Source organism: Penicillium oxalicum, chromosome I (genome assembly GCF_001723175.1).
Source record: "Penicillium oxalicum strain HP7-1 chromosome I, whole genome shotgun sequence".
In the NCBI taxonomy this organism is placed as follows: domain Eukaryota; kingdom Fungi; phylum Ascomycota; class Eurotiomycetes; order Eurotiales; family Aspergillaceae; genus Penicillium; species Penicillium oxalicum.
Window position 1 is genome coordinate 310,188 of NC_064650.1, and position 17,787 is coordinate 327,974.

Genomic DNA, 17,787 nt, shown 5'->3' on the forward strand with positions numbered 1-17,787 from the left:
TGGAACAAGGTACATATGTCTCTACTTGTAGTCAACATGAAGAGACACCATTACTGTCTAGGGTCTGTAGTGGGAGATACATGCTCTAAAGATTACGATTAACCCACAGTATTTCCATGATCGGGCCCAGCAAAGTCTCTCCTTCCAGCAACTGAGGTTGGGAAGGTGTTCTTGGACTGGGGGCGGTCTTGAGACTGGCAAACTGCATTGTCGGACTTCTTTGCTCGAGTACCTTGAGAATGAGTACAGTGCAGGTTGTTCAGGCCAATGTTGACTGACATAACCCCAAACATGTGGGGGTTCAGTACCAGTATCTGGAGAGATTCCGCCTGCCACAATGACGAAATGGAAGCCTTCCTAACAGGTACTCCATCTGGAAGCTCATGCATAGGTTTGGTATACCGTATAGCCATGTTGAGAATATCAATTGGCACGTCTCCAACACAGTAGTCCCGAAGCATGAAGATGAAGACGAAGATAAAGATGCTCTCGGTAAAGACGCTTTATTGAATCGAATAGTCTGTGTAATGAAAAAAAAAACATATAGCGCCCCCTCCCACCTAAACGCCCCTTGCGATGCTAAGAAATGCGAAGAGACTCAACGCCTTCTAATGATATGCTCTTTTCCTCCACCCCGTTTCTCCCCTCTTTCTCTCTCACCCCGGAATCACTCATCATCACTGTCGCGATTGACTTCGATGGGTGCGGTCACGACGTAAACTTCGTACGGGCGGATCCTCATCAATCACGGCCGGACTGACAGGCCGCGGCGTCCGGCGCACTCGCGCCCCAGGCCGGACACGCTCCAATGCGCGCCCTAGCAGACTCTCGGCCTTATTGTCGAGATCCATCTCAACTCTTTCCTCTATAGTGTCCACATCAGCCAGCTCGGGGGTGGCCGAGGCCGAGACCGTGTCCGCCGTCCATTCCTCTGCGTATCCCGCGCGGCGGAGTCGACGTCGATTGCTCTCGTCGCCACCGCGACGCTCGCGGCCCTTGGTCGATTCCCGACTGCGATGGGTGGAGCGGCTGCTGGACGACCGAGCGCTCTCATCGATCGCATGCTGATCTCGCTCACGGCCTTCTATCGACCAGAGTTCCAGGGCTCGATTGAGCAGAGTGCCTGCGACCCCGGCCCCACCGGCCGCGTCTCCGCCCCCACCAGCGCCGAGCACGCGCACGGCTTCGTGCAACGCGGTCACGGCATCTCCAGTGCGACCCATTTCCAGCAGGATGATCCCACGAGAAGTATGCAGGGATCCAATGAGGCCCCGATCTTCGTATCCACCGACTCCCGTGGCAGTCGACGCGGTCGCAGCGCCGCCAGCACCGCCGCCTAAAAATGGCGCATATCCAAGACTGGTGCCCCCAGCACCGATGCGCAGGCACTCTTGGAATTCGCCGAGGGCTTCTTGTAAGCGCCCAAGGCGACGCAGGGCATGGCCCATGTTGGCACGTGTAGCAACCCAGGCAGCCGGTTCGCTATGAAGTGACGCGGCAAGTTGCAGTGCTTGCCGGAACATCTCAACCGCAGCAGGCAGGTTATTCTGATGGTAGAAGACCACACCCAGCTCGTTCAACACGAGAGGGTCGCCTCCTACGCCAGCGTCGGATGGACTGGGCGGCAGAGTGGGATTCGAGCCCGGTGCGGCACCGGTCGACATGGTATACGCGGCGAACAGGTAGTCATGTGCGAGCGCCATGTTATTCAGAGCGAGATGTTGCATACCGAGGAAGAGCTGTGGTAGATGGCTCCCCTGGAAGAGTCGCGCTGCCGTACTGTATGCTGCGATCGCCTGATCATGCTCACCTTCGGCGGCAAAGGTATGAGCAAACCCAATCCAGGCAGGTGCCGAATGAGGATCCAAGAGGGAAGCCTTGGAGAAGAACCGACGAGCTTCCGCGACCTTGGAGACTGCCAGGTAGTATACTCCGATCGCCAGATAGGTGTAAGGTTCCTCGGGAGCGTGATCGGCAAGCATGTGTGAAAGCAAGAACAAAGCATTGGTGGCACCTGTCTCGTAGAGACAAGCCAGATGGAGAGGGTACACCGCGGGCGCATGGCCGAGATGAGTATAGGTTGTACTTCCCACACCGTTGGGGATGCTGCTCGGCTCGGTTGCTTGCGAGGTCGAGAGGATGGACGATGTCAGTTCCAAGGCCTCTGCAAAGCGGCATTGCGTATAGAGAGCCTCAGCGCGGGACAGTAAGATATCGGGATTCTCAGCTAAATTGTAATGGGTGGAAAGCGTTTCGGTAGCATCCGTCAAGAGGGCCGGCGCTGTATACTTGGACAAGCGGGTGGTGTACAGCATTTTGGTAAAATGCGCCGCTTCCTGGGCCATGGTAGGATCTGGACATGAGATGGAGTCAAAGTCCAAGGACTCTAAAAACTCCAGCTCTTCTGTGGGGGACATGAGGGAGTTCTTCATGAGCTGGTCAAAGGCCTCGAAGCACTGCACATCGATACGCACGGCATCCTTGTAGCAATCGCGCGCTCGATCGAATGCATTCTGCTTGGCAAAGCAGAGCCCTCTCAAGTAGCACATGGCAGCCTCGAATCGAACATGACTCCCGTCCTCCTTGTCGCGGTCGTCCGACCGGTCTGTATTCGTTCCAGCGCTCTTTCCATTCCGAAGCGTTACATGGCTCTGGCCATTGAGGTGTTGGATCTTGCGACGGCTGTTGTGATTTCGAATCAGATCGGTGGGATTTTGATCCCCAAGAATCGTCAAAGCTTGATCGAATTGGTTTTGCTTGATATAACAGTGGGCGGCGAGGTAGCGACAGGCGCTGCTTCGGGCGATGAGGTTTTGGCGGGAAAGAAGTGCGAGCGCACGCGTGAAATTGTTGTTCGAGAAGTGAACCTGGGCAAGCCAGAACGCATCCGAGTCACTGTCTAACAGATCCAACGGTCAACTCCCCGTCGGAACAGCTTTAAGGAAACGCGCGACTTCATGAGGGCACATACTGGTAAGCGCATACACCTTGTCGCCAATGTAAACCGCAGCATCGTGTTGGCTACGGTTCAGCGCATCCTGCCTCCAGGACCGCAGATACTTCTCCATTTCGGTGACCACGCGACTAACCAGAAGATAATGTGGGTGAGAGAATTGATAGGCATAAGGATCGCCAATAATCCTGGGAGAAATTTGGCTTTGGCCGCGGTGCTGCTCGTACGAGCGGGCCCGCGGAGGGTCAACAAACAGTGGGTCTTGCGTCGATGCTTCGGAGAGGTGACGCCAGCGGGGAATCTATATACACAAATACACCGCTGGAAGACCTCCCATTCACTGGAATTCAGATGAGAAAAAATTTGCCTCCCCTGGAATTACAATTGCTCTTCAATGTTCTCTTATTCACATGTCAGCTTCGCGTGAGTTACGAGGAGGGGATAATCCGAGTCACGTGAGAGGTACCGATACACGTGACTTTATCTTTCTCCCGATAACGTCGTTCAGCGCCACTTCTTCGTATCTTCCGCGACACTGAACCAACTTCGCTGGAATCCGCCATACAACATCACCAACTAAACATCCGCCAAGATGTCTGAGCGAAAAGTCTTGACAAAATACTACCCTCCCGACTTCGATCCGTCGGCGATCGGGCGGACACCAAAGCACCTCCGGCAGAAGGGACCGAAGGTCATCACAGTCCGACTGATGGCACCGTTTCCCATGAAGTGTACTAATTGCGGCGAGTACATCTACCGGGGCCGAAAATTCAATGCGCGAAAGCAGACTTTGGAGGAGCGATACCTCAATATTCCCATCTACCGATTCTTCATCCGCTGTACGAGATGCAGCGGTGAGATTACGTTCCGTACAGATCCAAAGAGTAAGTTTGGGCTCATGATTTTCTTTCTGCACAAGGATCATCGCTAACGGCTTTCAAGATATGGATTATGAGTGTGAAAAAGGAGCCAAGCGAAACTTTGAGCCTTGGAGAGACTCCAAGTCTGGCAAGTACAACGAAACAGAAGAGGAGACACTCGATCGACTCGAGCGAGAGGAAAACGAACACGAGGAACAGCTGGAGCAAGACAAGATGGCAGAGTTGGAAGAGAAAATGCAGGACTCGAAGCGCGAAATGGCGATCGCCGATGCCCTTGACGAAATTCGGACGAGGAATGCTCGCATAGCTCGAAACGAAGGAATAGCAGATGAGGTTGCCTTGGACCACATCCACAATGAAGTAGACGAGGCCAAGCTACGAGAGGAGAAGGAGATCGAGGAAGCTGCACGGAGAGCTTTTACCACAGCGTCGGGTGAGAAAGTCAAGCGAATTGTCGACGAAGAGGAGCTAGCAGGGCCAAGGCCCGGGCCCTCGCAGGCGAAGAATGCCCGGCTTGAAATGCCGCCCCCATCCACATCTTTTGCTCGTGTCAAAAAGGCAAAGAAACCTGGCGTTAGTCTTCTGGGTATCAAGAAAAAGCCATCATTGGTCTGATGGCGGTTATTTCACTCGTTCAAGTCTAATTCTGCAAGCGCCGGCGTTTCCCATGGAATATCAATACTCATTTTCATCTCACTACTTCCGCAGTCGCCTCCTATGACTTACGTAGAAAGAACGGATTTTAATCATGAAATTGTATTACAATGTATCGCCACATTAAAAAACAAAACACAACACAAGAAGAAATCCCTGTGCAAATGAAAAAAAGGTATCACAGCTAATCAGCAGGGATGGAGAAAGCATAACCAGCCCAGTGGGCTCTCAGAAAAAAACCAAAGCGCCACGCTGAAAGAACACGCCCAGGAAAGTCAACCTCCCAATGAAGTTTCCCCAATGGCTGTAAAAATGAACTGTTGCCCAGCTCAACGCTCAATAAAACAGTAAAAAAATAACCAACGCGAACGAGACGCAGCCTACAGATAAGGCATCCACAATGCATCACAGGAAGCCAGATGCTGTGGATTGACAGCCCGGGAGATCAAATCGATCGTGGTCTGGTTTGCGGGCAGGTTGCCTTCAGGTGGGCTGGCAAGGCTGACGGCGCGGTTCACAATTATTTCGCTGTTGTTGTAAACCAGCTCGCGTAGCTGAGGCACCGCGAGGTTCCCACGGTGCTGGGCCGTCGACCAGAACACCATCTCATCGCGCACGAAGACACTGAGCTGCTGCTCAAGCTCATGTCGAGTCTCAGTCAGGCATCGGGCAATAGCCATGATGGCACAAGCGAAAAGTCCCTCCGTAGCAATAGGACCGAGCAGAGTTTGGATATTGGGTGTGAAGCGGAAGGGAACCTGCTCAGGGTTGTAAAAGATCGCCTTGGCAGGGTTGATAGTCGGAATCAGCTCAGCACCCCAGATATCGCCCGTTGAGCGTGACACAAGAATCTTGTTGGGGTATCGGTTGCCGATGTGCATAACATAGGTCATGAATGCCACGGCCGCGTACTGGTAGGCAAATTGACGCCGGAACAACCAGAAGTCGGCGAAATTGGGGTATGTGTTCTGGAAGTAATTCAAGACAACGGTGCTGGGTACCCATTTCTCTTGAATTGCCGTCAAGATCTCTGTCCGAAGGATTTGCTGCTGATCCGCCGTGCGCTGGGAAGTGTTAGGGGTATGATAAGAGGAAAGTTTTAGAGGGGATCTTACGTTCTGCTTTGTTTCCGCCAAGGACCGCATACGATCCATGGTGAACAACACTGGCTCATCCTTGTTGATTCCAACCCGCCGGCAGTAATCTTCGAAGATACCCTGGAGAGAGATGTACGACGAATCATCCCGCACAAGACGAATGTGTGGTGCCAATGGTACCATCAGCGGGAGGTGGAAGTAGAGGTTCCGGCGACGGCTCTCCTTGCGCTTGGCGAGCAATCCATTGAAGATGCGGAAAAGCTGCAGGATACGCTCTTCACGTCGACAATGACGGGCCGCGGGATGTTGAACCGCAAAGGCTTGAATGCTGCCATCGTGACCTCTGATCTTCAAGCGACGGTGACAAACACCAATGCCACGTACTAGATCCACATCAGGCAAGAAGCGGTCAATGCGGACAAAGTCTTGATTTTTGTCTTTGTGAAGGAGGTACTGTCCAGGCACTTCGACTTCATCGAACTTGAGGAAGCGGAATTCGCTGAGGTGTGGCGAATAACTTTCCAGGAAGCCCGACTGAGGCCGCCGGTCAAGCTTTTCCTCAAACTTGTCACGCCAACGACGCAGCTTCTGTATGTACTCGTACATGGTTGGCTTCTTAACGACGAAGTCTGCTTCGAAAGATTTGCGAATGTGCGCTGGGAGGATGGTCTCTGCGAAACGGGTGATGTTGGCTTCAGTCGCCGGAGGGAGCTTGAAGTCTTGAGCATATGAGCCTGGCATGCGGCCAACATATGCTAGACCGTCGTTCAAAAGTGCAACAATGAGGCGGTATGCATCTTCATCTGGTGGGCATTTGAAATTTTTGTGAATTTGATCGACCATTGTCTCCATCGAGAGAGCAAGCAAGGGGAAAGCAGTCTTCAAGCCAGACATTATCTCGTCCGAGTATTCCCAAGGCTTTCGAAGGGTCTCCTTTTCCGATGCCTCCGCGGACCCGGCGCTGGGAACTGGCTGGGTAACCCCGGGTTGACCAGGCACTTGCAGATGGCCTTGGGGCTGTTGTACCTGCGCCTGCTGTTGGCCAGGAGCGGGACCTGGGACCTGTCCTGGGACTGGACGCGGAGAAGCCTGAACCTGACCATTTGAAGGTTGCGCAGGCGATTGAGCTTGTGTTGGAAGTGCCGGAGATTTGGCCGTCGGCAAGTTGGCGGGTTGCCCAGCAGGAGAAGCTGTCGGGGCTTGTGGGTTCTGGCCAGCTGTCTCGCCGGCTGCAGGTGGCTTGATTCCAGGTGAAGATGCCTGCTGTTGCTGCAATTGCTGCTGAGCCTGCTGACGAGCCTTGATGATCTTTTCTTGCTTTTGGTCATGTTGCTTCTTGATGGTCAACATGTCTTCCCGGTTAGTCCGCAGGAGGAAAAAGAGCGCCTGTGGGTAGAGCTTGGCAATCTTTACCAAGACCGCTTTGCAGAGACGAGCCTCGCGATGAGACAGACTGGTGAGCAGTTGCGGAATGAAGGTAATCCAATACCAAACAGGAGTGTCACCCTTGAAATTCTCGAAGGCGTTGGCAATTTGCCCCTCATCGTTGTCAAGACTCAGAAGCCAGAGAATGCGACTGAGGAGCTTGCGAGACTTAGCGCTTTTGTACAGGCCGGCAGCTTCTAGATAGCAGCTGACTGCATTGCTTGCCAATTCGTAATCTGACGGGTCTGACTTGAACCGCTGGTCACTGTACTGGCCCCATTCAGACCAGGCCTTGGCAAGTCGAAGGTCGTAGTAAAGGGCCACACCGAAGGCCTCGTTGGCCTCGTTGACATGGTCGAGTTTGGCCAAGAACATGCCCTTCAGCGTGTAAAACTCCGCCTTTTGCTGTGGACCAAAGTAATTGAGATTGGTATTGTTGATCACATCCAGTCCACTATTGAGCTCCTTTGGATTCTGGTAATGGCACTTAGCCTGCTCACGAAGCTTGAGGAACGCTTCCTGAATTTCAATATTGGGAAGCGTGTAGATGCGGCTGAGTTGATTGATACAAACTTCGGGCATCTGGTGTTTGCGAGCGACATGAGCAAAGCGGTTGATAATCCAAGCTGTTTCATGATATCCACGATAGGCATACGAGTTGCTGGCCACATTGTTAGTCTGCGGAGGGAGCAGACTCAGGTATGTCTGGTTAATGAGCTGGAAAATGTGTTGTCTCCAAGTGACCAGGTCTTGCCAAGCGTTGATGTCGTCCCACAAATTCGGGAGACGATCGCGCCATGTCCCAAGAAGAAGTTTCAGTTCGGCAGACTTCGTATCCAAGTTTCTTTCATTTGTCTGAGACAGGCTGCCACAAATGTGGCTTGCATCGTGCAATTCCACAAGCAGCTGGAAGTGCTGCAAGATGGGAATGTGAGCATTGGTGATTCGCTTGGGTAGTTGCAACCATTTGCGGATCGAGAGTTGAATGGACTCGTCACAGACGCTGTTGAAGTCTTGCATATTCTCCTTCTTCACATGGTACTGCAGCAGCGCCATAAAAGCCTGGAAAAAGGTGCGCCGAGGAGTCGGAGCATCTGAAACAGATTTGATCAAGGATTCCAATTGCTCGCGAGTGCCTTCACTCTGCCAGTTCTCGATGTTTCTCCAAGCTGACTCCAACAGTAGATCGTTCAAGTTCTCGTGCTTGGCAAAGTCACTTAGAATTTCCCATTGCTGAAGTTTTTCAGCACAGATGAGCCAATGATCCTCCCACACAAAATATTCACCTTGTGAAAATGGCATCGCTCCAGAACGAGCCTTGATCTGTGCATTCTCATAAAGCTGCTGAGCCTTATCCCACATGCCCTGTTGCTCGTAAGACAAAGCTGCATTGGTTTCGACGAACTTGCAGCGGCGTCGCCACGTGCCATAAAAGAAGTCATCCTCCTGCAAACCCGCGTACACCTCAACCAGAGCATCTAGGTTACTTTCACGAACGGTGGGCGTGTCAATGATTGGCTTAATGGCACTCTCCTCCAGATAGGTAGCAGCTGTGTACCAGGAGTCGTAGGTCCGGCTGAGGTACTTCATCACATGAGGGGGGACTTTGAAGCGCGGACTGGCACGTACGACGCCTTCAAGAAGAGCCTGCACCACATTGGGTCGCTTGTCCAACTGCCGTTGGTGATACTCCCTGGTGAGCAGTGTGACCATGCCCTTTTCGAGGTCGATTCGGTCATCCTTGGTTAGAGTCGACCAGAATATCGGGAAAAGTGTAATCCATAATTTGTAAGACACTTGAGGGTCGGTGTGCTGTAACTGGGACAGGGGTTCAATAAGATCCCGCACCCTTACATCACCGACCTCGGACATGAAAGTCCTACGTTCGGCGACAAAGCTTTCCAGAGAGTTGTCGACAACAACATCGGCCTTTCTAGTGTCCTTCTCGCCGCCTGCTAAAAGGAAGGAAATCGGATACACAGTGAAATCGTCCGAGTGCAGTCGAGCTGGAGTGTTCATGTCAACGCATCCAAGAAGCAAGTGAGAGGCTTGAGCCAGCCAGAAGGAATCTGCAAGGGTATCCCAATTTTGGCAAGTCAAAACATAGCTCAGTCGAGAGCTGGCAAGACGAGTCAAACTCTTATCGAAAATGCTCATAAATCGGTTGCGCATCTCAACGTCTTGAGCCCGAGTACCAATCAAAAATGCGTGCTCGAGTCTCACGGTGAGCTCAGTGCGTGTGATTTTAGAGTCTTCGTAGATACGAATCACAAGATCGAGGAACTTCTTGAGCATCGTTTGGTCAGAACGAGACTCGAAGAGCAGCATCTTATGCAAGACAGCTGTTTTTTCCTTCAAAGTTGGCCACGACTCAGTTGAGTGGAATATCCACTCTTCAGCCATCTGCAAGACTTTGCTGCACAATTTGATGTTTTGAGACCGCTCGACAACCGAAGCCAACACACTGAGGAAAGGTCTTCGCTGGTCACCCAAGTGAGACATTCGAACAGCGATCAATTCAATGGTCTTGAGTATCAGGTCTACTCCGAGTTCGACTTCTTGCTGATCCGGGAGGCCTTCGGCAGGTTTCTGACCCTGGGGAGACTGTTGTCCATTCTGCGGGGTGGAAGCTGCGACATGATCCTTGGCAAGCTTTTGCGAGAATGCCTTCATCACTGCAGGTATGTGTGAATCAATTTCAGCAGGTTTTAGCTTGGACAAGGTCCAGAGGGTGTTCAAGGCAGCGGTATAGTTGCTGGCCGAGAGCGTCTCCGCAGCAATTGTGGATAAAAATGTCGCAAACTCTGATGGGGTACTTTCAGTCTCCATGGCGTCTTCGTCTTCAGGTTGGTCGTCAGGAATAGCCTCGAGGACACGACGGACGGGGGGTGCCAGTTTCGGTGAGATTTCCATCTCATCTTCAAGGCCATGCAAACAATCTTGAATTTCTGGGTGATCGCACTTTAGAGGTTTCTCAAGCAGCTTTTGAACGGTGGAAAGACGAGCGGTGATCCATTCATCCGGCTTGGCTGCGATCAAGACACGCACAACCTGGAGAGCATTTACCATCGGCGTGACTTGTTGCTCCTCAGGTTTATCAGACTTTTCTCCCGCGAGGATAGGTTCTATGACTTTTTGGTAAAGGTCGATATCGAGGTCTCCCCAATAGTCTTTCGAGAGAAGATTCCGCAGAAGGCTGACGGCCTTGTTGATCATTTCTCCAGTCGGCACAGCAGGCGGAGCCGGCTGCTTGTTGGTGCTCAGTTGACGGATCCGAGCCGCTGGTACGGTAAAGCGCTCAGGAATTGTGGTAATGAAGGTGATTAGGTATTTGATAAGAGCACCGCGCAGTTCGAGTGGAACAATGTACTCCACTCTCTCTCGGCTAGGGGGCGGGCCAAGAGATGGTGATGCGGATGCCGTCTCTAGTTCTCTGAGCTTGCGCTTCTTTACCTCAGGGGAATCAAGAGTAGCGTTTGTCACGATTGGGGTTGGGCCCGCCAACTCAACACGTTTCTGTTCCCAGTGCCAGATGAGGTCAATGAGGTTGAGTGCCAGCTTTTTGCTGTCATTGGATGCGTTCGGTGGACCGGCAATTTTGATCAACGACGGGACAATCAAAGCCACGAAATGCTCCCGAGACTCGAAGAAGAGATCAGGTTGCCGTACCAAAAACTGGAAGACGCACATGACTTGCTGCAGATTTGCAGTCTCCTCAGCAAGAATACGTCGCGGCCATTTGGCCCAGATTGGATATCGCGGCTCAGGACCTTGATTGCCGGCACATCTCGCTGGAAGGACGGGGCCCAACACATCGAGAGCCTGAGTGACAAGAGCCCGTCCTTCATTCTGATGAGCCCTCAATAAAGCCACATACACCTGAATGACGATCTTGAAGGGGGTCTCGTAATGCGCGATGAAGTAACTGATGAGCACATAGGCACCATACTTGTTGATGATATCTTCGACACGCATACAATTCCACGCACATTTGATAATGTCCTTGCGAGAATCTTGTACCGTCTGGTGATGATATTTGATCAACAAGGCCGACAACTGTAACACCTCCATGCGGGAATGATCCGATCCAGGCTGACGATACTCCTCGTCTATGTCGATCGGCTGAGGAATCCACAGGCGTCTGTGAATAGTTTCATTCATGCTCTTGTCCATCAACTTCGGTGCATTCGGAGGGTTGTTCCAGGAAAGTTGAACGTCCATAGCGAATATTGGATTAACAAGATGCCGGAAGGCGTATGTCTTGGCCTTGTGGGAACAAGTGCGCTGACAATAAAGTTCAAGGCACCGCATGATGACAGACCTTCTGTAGTCAATCGACTCGTTCACGATGATGTGTTTGAATATGAATTGGGGCAGTGCCAGCGTAGGCTTGAGTTCACCAGCGCATAATCCATCGATGATCTCGAAGAGATAATCCAGATCGTTCGGGGCCTCGGCGAGGTACGTGGTGAAAACATCCATCAACTGATCCTCGGCCTGTTCCACACGAAGTCGCTCATTGGGAGGAAGGACATCGTCCCGTAACTTCTTCTCAAGCTCCCGTCCGAAAGCCAGAAGTTTGCCCCTCAGATCCGATTGAGAGACCAGCCAGCGCTTGTTTGAGCTGTGGCCGCAGATCGAGTGGACGATGAAGATGCCATTGAGAGCAGCAGTGTTTCGCTTGCCATCGGAGCTTTCTAAGCCAAACACTGTAGTCGTGAAGTTTTCAGTGTCGGCCACAACAGCACTGCAGAGGGCATCGCTTTCAGGATCTGCCAAAATCTGCCCGAAAAGACGGCCGTAGTTTTCATCCTTCATTCGGGCCAGGAAGAACGCCAAGCTTTCTTTTGGGTATCGGTTCAGATACTTGACGAGCGGCTTGCGGAATGGACTGTGTGATGTCCGTCGCAGCTTCTTCTCAAAGACAAGCACCTTGTCAATAAGGTGCTCCATAAAGGACGCGGCGGCGGCTGGAAGCAGGTGGAAAATGTTGAAGATTGCTGCCACAATCCTCATCGCGGAGTTTTGCTCAACATAAGTAAAAGAGACCTTTTGGAGAGTCATGTCGTCCGCAATGACTTTCATGTGATCCAGAAGTCGAGCACCAATTTCTACTTTAAAGTAATTGGTGAGAAGGGTCAAAAGACGAGCCAGCCCTTCAAGGCCAGCTACACTGAGGCGCTTGGGATCTTGAAGATTCATAAGAATGGGCCGTAATCCATTCTGCAGCAAATCTTTAGGAAGCTTGTTGGTTTGAGTAAGGACGTCCTTCAACCCTGAATTCGCGGCTTCGATGACCTCAGGAGCACGTGAATAAAGTGACTTGAAGAAAACCGCAATGACTCGAGCGCGACTCGTGTTCTGAGGAGTATTCGCGAAATCTTGGAAGCTCATGGCCTTGGACAACAAACGCAGGCAAGCGACGCGCAGATTCGCGATCATCTCAGCATTCTTGAACTCATTAGGCTTGGAAGCCAGAGAATCGTCGTCAGCATCAGCGAGTGCCAGGGACTCGAGCATCAGCCTATTGAGAGGCTCTTTGAATGTCACGATCTCATTCTGCAGGGTTAAACAATATGTGATTGCGTCGATGAAACCGATCTGTGTCGCAAAAGGCAACGCGCGCAGAGGTTTGTTGAAGATAGGTTGCAGAAGACGATCCCTGACAGGATGGATGAGCTCGTGAATCTCGCAACCCAGCTCAGACTTGAGTGTCGCGAAGCACATCTTCGAGGTCTCGCGAGCGTGCTTGTTCATATGTGCAAGCTCATAGACAAAGACTCCGCAGAGAGAGAAAAGACGACTCTTCTCGTTTTTGATATCGTCTTTGGGGATCAGCTTGCCGCACCGCTCCAAGATCAACTTCATCGTCTCCTGAGACTGAATCCTGGTCGAGGCAGGCAGATCGGCTGGAGTGTCTTTAATCACGTAAAGGAGGGCACGCGCGAACTCATGAAGGCGTTCGTACAACCACGAGTCCCCGAGATCAAGTTTCGTGGCCATGAGCTTGATGCCCAGGCTTCCTCCAGCCTTGGAGAACCACTCTTCACTGTGGCAGCTGTGGCAGAAGACTCGGCCTAAATGCTGGAAGAATGGAAGCTTGGACGCCTTTTCCGCACCACCAAACATTATGTCGGCAGCTTCTTTGACGTAAAGCATAGCCTGCTCTGCTGCATCGCGAACATGAGCGTGGTCGGATGAGAGAGTCTCCACGATCGCTTCGGCCAGAATTCTTGAATCCAGGTAAACAGGGCCATCACCATTCGCAACATCGAAGGGCTTCCGATTGTGGCGGGCCTGCGCGAGAGCGCGGCCAACCTCCACTACTGCGAGGTGCTTGCAGACATCAGCCACAAAGGCTGAGGCGGCCGGCTCAATTTCAGGAATCGTAGTGGCAAAGATGCATGCTTTCAAGAGCTTTTTCACAGTGACCTCCTGAGCGAGTTTCTTCGGGATCGAAGCGGATCTCTCAGATTTCTCCAGGATATCAACCATTGCCGCAGCTTTGCCTTCAAACAAATCATTAGCATGCAGTCGAATCAATGACGCGAGATCGTCTGGAAGATTCTCGTAGCCAATGAGGAGCTTGAGATGAGCACTCAGCATGCGGTAGGCTTGCTGCTTGTAGTAAATATCCGATGTCTTGGTCGCAGCAGACTTTGGCACCTCCATGAGTTTGCCAATAGCCAGATCGATTCCAATTTCGGCAGGGATGGGTCGCTTCTCGCTTGGGCCAATCAATCGGATGTCAAAACTGGTAATGTCATCCGAGTACTGTTGGAAGGACAGCTCTGGTGGATGGTTCAAAAACTTGCGGTTTCGACCGCCCAACTTGCCGAGGATGCGCATAGTCGTATGGGCATGGAAGTGATTGTAGGGGTGAGGTCGGAGATGATCCCAGAGAGCAGTCATCAGCTCATCCATTATCGGGGCCATGATTGGATCTAGATAGTCGGCAGTCAAGTTATCGACACAAAGCTCGAGTGTACGAAGACCTTGCCCAACAAGATCAGAATCGGCGCGCAATGCCACTACAATCGGGCGCATCAGGTAGCTCAAGTGAGGGAGAAGGTGACTGAGTCGTGCAGGCACTGTCAAGGTCAACTCAACATACAGATCCCGTTCTTGTGGTTTCCGAGCGGCTAGCAGCAGATTGTTAAAGGTCTCCAGCAGCATTTCCAAAAGAGGAAGAATTTCTTTGTAGAGGAGCTCAAAGCGGCCACCTCCAATACTGCGGAAGAGGGAACGGAGAAGGAGGAAATAGTTCATAGGCTCCTCAGCGGTAACGGAGAGCTCGATACATTTAGTAACGATCTTTGTCACATGGGGATGAAGGACTTGTTCATTTTGCACAGAGAACAAAGTCACAGCCATGAACGAGAGCTTGAACATGCGAAGCAAAATCTTTGCCTTTGTCATATCCGACGTTCCAACCTCATGGATTCGCTCCATAAGATACTGCAAGACCATGCCCGAAAATGCTGGAGAGGTTGCTTCGCTGGCAAGGAAAAATTGCGGCAGGTGAAGGAGAGCTCCGTGTTCGAACATCAATTCATGAAGATAGGGTATCTCCGAGTGGAAGACCTCATGGAACGTCGCAGTGTCGATGCAATGGAAAACGGTTCCAAAGCTCTCCAGAAGCTCCTTCTCTTCTCGCGACATAGGAGCAGTGTACTGACTCGCCAAATATTCGAATGGGGATGAGTAGTTCACCTCAGGAGGAGACTGGTCGACACCATAGTACCGGAAAACGCGCGCTCCCTCGTGAAAGAGCTTCTTGATCACTCGGACCTCCTCGGCATTGTATCCGTATGAAACCTCAGACCAATTTATGGGTACACTGCTTGGATCGATCTGGACATCATCCGGGTTGCAGTTCTTCAGCTGATGGAAGATGTTCTTGAGGCCGTTGATGAGATTTCGGAAAAGAAAGATGTTATCTGCCACAGGATCGCCGCCACGATCACGCGAACTTGTTGTCTTGATAGGTGGCGCGGAGAAAATGTCGATTTCATCCCAGTCCGGAGGATGGTCTTTGTCTGCAAGATAATTCTCGCTGATGGACTCTGACTCTTTCCGCTCCTTGTTGGCTTTGGAGACCTTGACTGCGTTTTTGAACTGGTGATTCATAGAAGCAAACTTGTCACCAATGGCATCCAGGATCATAATCAGGAAGTAACGTGCTTCTCGCTTATCCTCAAGCCTGGATATTTTCTCCGCCATGTTCAGGAGGAGTTTCGCGCTCATGGTCTGGAAGCTTGTGCCCGGAAAATCGTCATGCAGGTTTCTGGTGTACACTTCCACGGTGCGTCGAATCTGGTCGCGGGTGAGGTATTCTCGGACATGGTGGATCAAATCCGCCAGCATACTGTATGCGAGGGGGCGCATGGTCTCGTACACCGTTAAGCCATCACCAATGAGAGTCCGCTCGTCGAGGAGCTCGTCGATTTTGTCAAGGAAAATTTTCCGATAGTTGAAGTTGATGATGTGGCGGATGGCAACAAGCAGTTCCTTGCGCGCACCGGACTTCTCTCGGGGACAATCCTGAAGGAGACGAACGACGATTTCGGGTAGATTTGGAAGGAAGTCTTGCAATTGCTGAGCGTAGAGACGAAGAAGATAAGCCAGAAAGCTCATAGTCTTCACCTGAGCAGTGATGAACTCCCCGAAAGCCGCACGATTCTTGATTTCCCTAGAGACACCTGTGAAGATTAATCCTTGACTTTCAGCCTCCTTGTGGGCATTCTGCTGCGGTTTGGCCTGTAGCAAGAGAATGTTCTTGATCAAGGGGACGAAGATCTTGACATTTTGAGGAGCGGAAGCGCGGTGCGTCTGGAAGATCGATACCACAATAATTGGACACTCAGCCAAGACCTTAAATGATTGCATTCCTTTCAGATAGGTGGTTATTTGAGGTGTTTGCTGATCCGGGGCCAAGTCGGACACAGACGTCGCAGGTGAGCTTGGACGAGGTGATTGGAAGTTTTGCCCCGCGGTGTTTGGTGTTGAAGGCATTCCGGAGGGAGTTGCTTGATTCGGGGTATCGAATGTATCGTGAACGACCTTTTCCATGCTCTGGAACATTTCCTGGATCAGGCCCAAAAACGGTTGCACCTTCATTGCCGTAGCCTTCGCCTGATTCCGCTCAAGATCCATAATCGTCTTCATGCAAAGAACAGCATTGTCTTCGTTCTCGGTGCGGGCAAGTCCCATCAATAGGTCTACCATTTCCGCAGCATATGGTTCAACGTCAGGCGAGGCTGTCGGAAGTCTATGAAGGGTTTCGAGAACACAGTTTCGCAGTTTTTGCTAAGACGTGCATTCTTCATTAGAGGCTTTTGAACATGTGCGACGGCGAGGTCTAGTATAGTTCGCATCCAGCCCTGCGATGGACATACCTGTTCACTGAACGCACTTGAGAAGACTGGGTCTCCATTCAAGATGTTCTTGAAGACAGGCCATAGCTTCGACAGAAATACAGGGTAGCTTGCACCCTGGCAGAGGAGCTCGATACTATCCCGTAATTCTGTAGCAATATTTGCTCTAATTCTGACCTCTGTGGAGGAACAAAGCTAATCAGCAATGGACTTCAATAGCGTGTGCACTTCCTGAAAGGGCTAGTAATGCATACCCAGTCTCTCATCACCCAGCTTGTTAGCGTAAATCTCAATGTTCCGCTCCATGGCTGCTTAGGCGCCCCCACAAAAGGGCCAGTCAATGGAGTAGAACTGCAATGACAGCCAGGCCCTCTGGCCGGCAGGTACAATTCGACCCTCACAGCAGTGTTCGTCCGGATAGGCGAACCATATGCACTGAACGAGGTTGGCGTGAAGCTCAGCGAAAGGCTTGCGATTTGCTGTAGAGAAGTATCGTCGAAAGTGAACGAAGGTACCGATGCTTATTTCATGAGAATGTGTGACTTGACTCGCGAGTTCCAAGAAACTAGAATGGAGCGCAAGAGAATGGAATAGAGGATCTGTGGTGGAAGTCGCGAGATAATTAACGAACGGGAACACAGATAGAGGCGCGATATTGACTACGAACAGAAAGCGGCGCAGGCACGCGGGCTATCGCAGAGACCCCGAACGAAACGCTAGACTTCTTTAGGTTATTCCGGGTTAGTTACTCCGAAATGGTTTTTCCGGGAAATTTGGCGCGCGCTTGGCGGTCAGCTAGCCGCGCGGATACACAGATTGAGAGGAAGCTATGGCCAGATGAAGGTCCAGTCTCAAGGAAATATGGTAATGTTCTGGCGAATTTGAATATCCGCTTGATGTAAGAAGGTCGAGATCCTCGATAATCTACTGAAATTTGGAGTCCAGCAGGTTTGAACAGGATACCAGTGAGCTGGGTTTATAATGCGACGTTGTTCAAAATAACTGGAAAATGTGGGGAATGATATCGCTTAGAGCAGAATCGAATTTCATTACTGGTCTAACAAGGAAGTGCACCACAGAATAGAATCCGTCAGAATGTGACGATAGATAGATAGAAACGCCATTTGCACCCATTTTCCAAAGCCCGGACACGGTTCTAGACAATCCAGCTAAGTGATCCACTCAGTGACGAGGATCCCTACAAGATGCGGGGCCATCGCGCAAAGGGGAAAATCAAAGAAACCATGTACACGGATGAAGAAGATATCTGGAGTAGACGAGAGGAGAAAATCAAGCACAGAGAGAAAATAAAAGGGCATCGGTTCGGCGATAGAGGCGAAATTTCAAGAGAAGAAAAAAGATTTGTCGCAGCCCGTGTTCGCTATGTCATGGGAAGGTTT

General features: G+C 51.4%; 3 protein-coding genes across 3 annotated transcripts; 1 reads left to right on the top strand and 2 right to left on the bottom strand.

The window, feature by feature from the left end:
• Positions 1–677: 677 nt before the first annotated feature.
• Positions 678–3,068, bottom strand: POX_a00104 (uncharacterized protein; the record flags this gene model as incomplete). Its single annotated transcript, XM_050109053.1, has 2 exons — positions 678–2,899; positions 2,972–3,068. 2 exons carry the CDS (start codon positions 3,066–3,068, stop codon positions 678–680), a joined length of 2,319 nt encoding a protein of 772 aa, XP_049972821.1.
• A 477-nt stretch (positions 3,069–3,545) lies between these two features.
• On the top strand, positions 3,546–4,449 carry POX_a00105 (Splicing factor YJU2; the record flags this gene model as incomplete). The annotated part of the gene is made up of 2 exons (XM_050109054.1): positions 3,546–3,837; positions 3,896–4,449. 2 exons carry the CDS (start codon positions 3,546–3,548, stop codon positions 4,447–4,449), a joined length of 846 nt encoding a protein of 281 aa, XP_049972822.1.
• Positions 4,450–4,868: 419 nt separating this feature from the next.
• Positions 4,869–16,693, bottom strand: POX_a00106 (uncharacterized protein; the record flags this gene model as incomplete). Its single annotated transcript, XM_050109055.1, has 4 exons — positions 4,869–5,552; positions 5,604–16,319; positions 16,409–16,566; positions 16,642–16,693. The coding sequence occupies 4 exons, from the start codon at positions 16,691–16,693 to the stop codon at positions 4,869–4,871; spliced, it is 11,610 nt and encodes a 3,869-aa protein (XP_049972823.1).
• Positions 16,694–17,787: the final 1,094 nt, after the last annotated feature.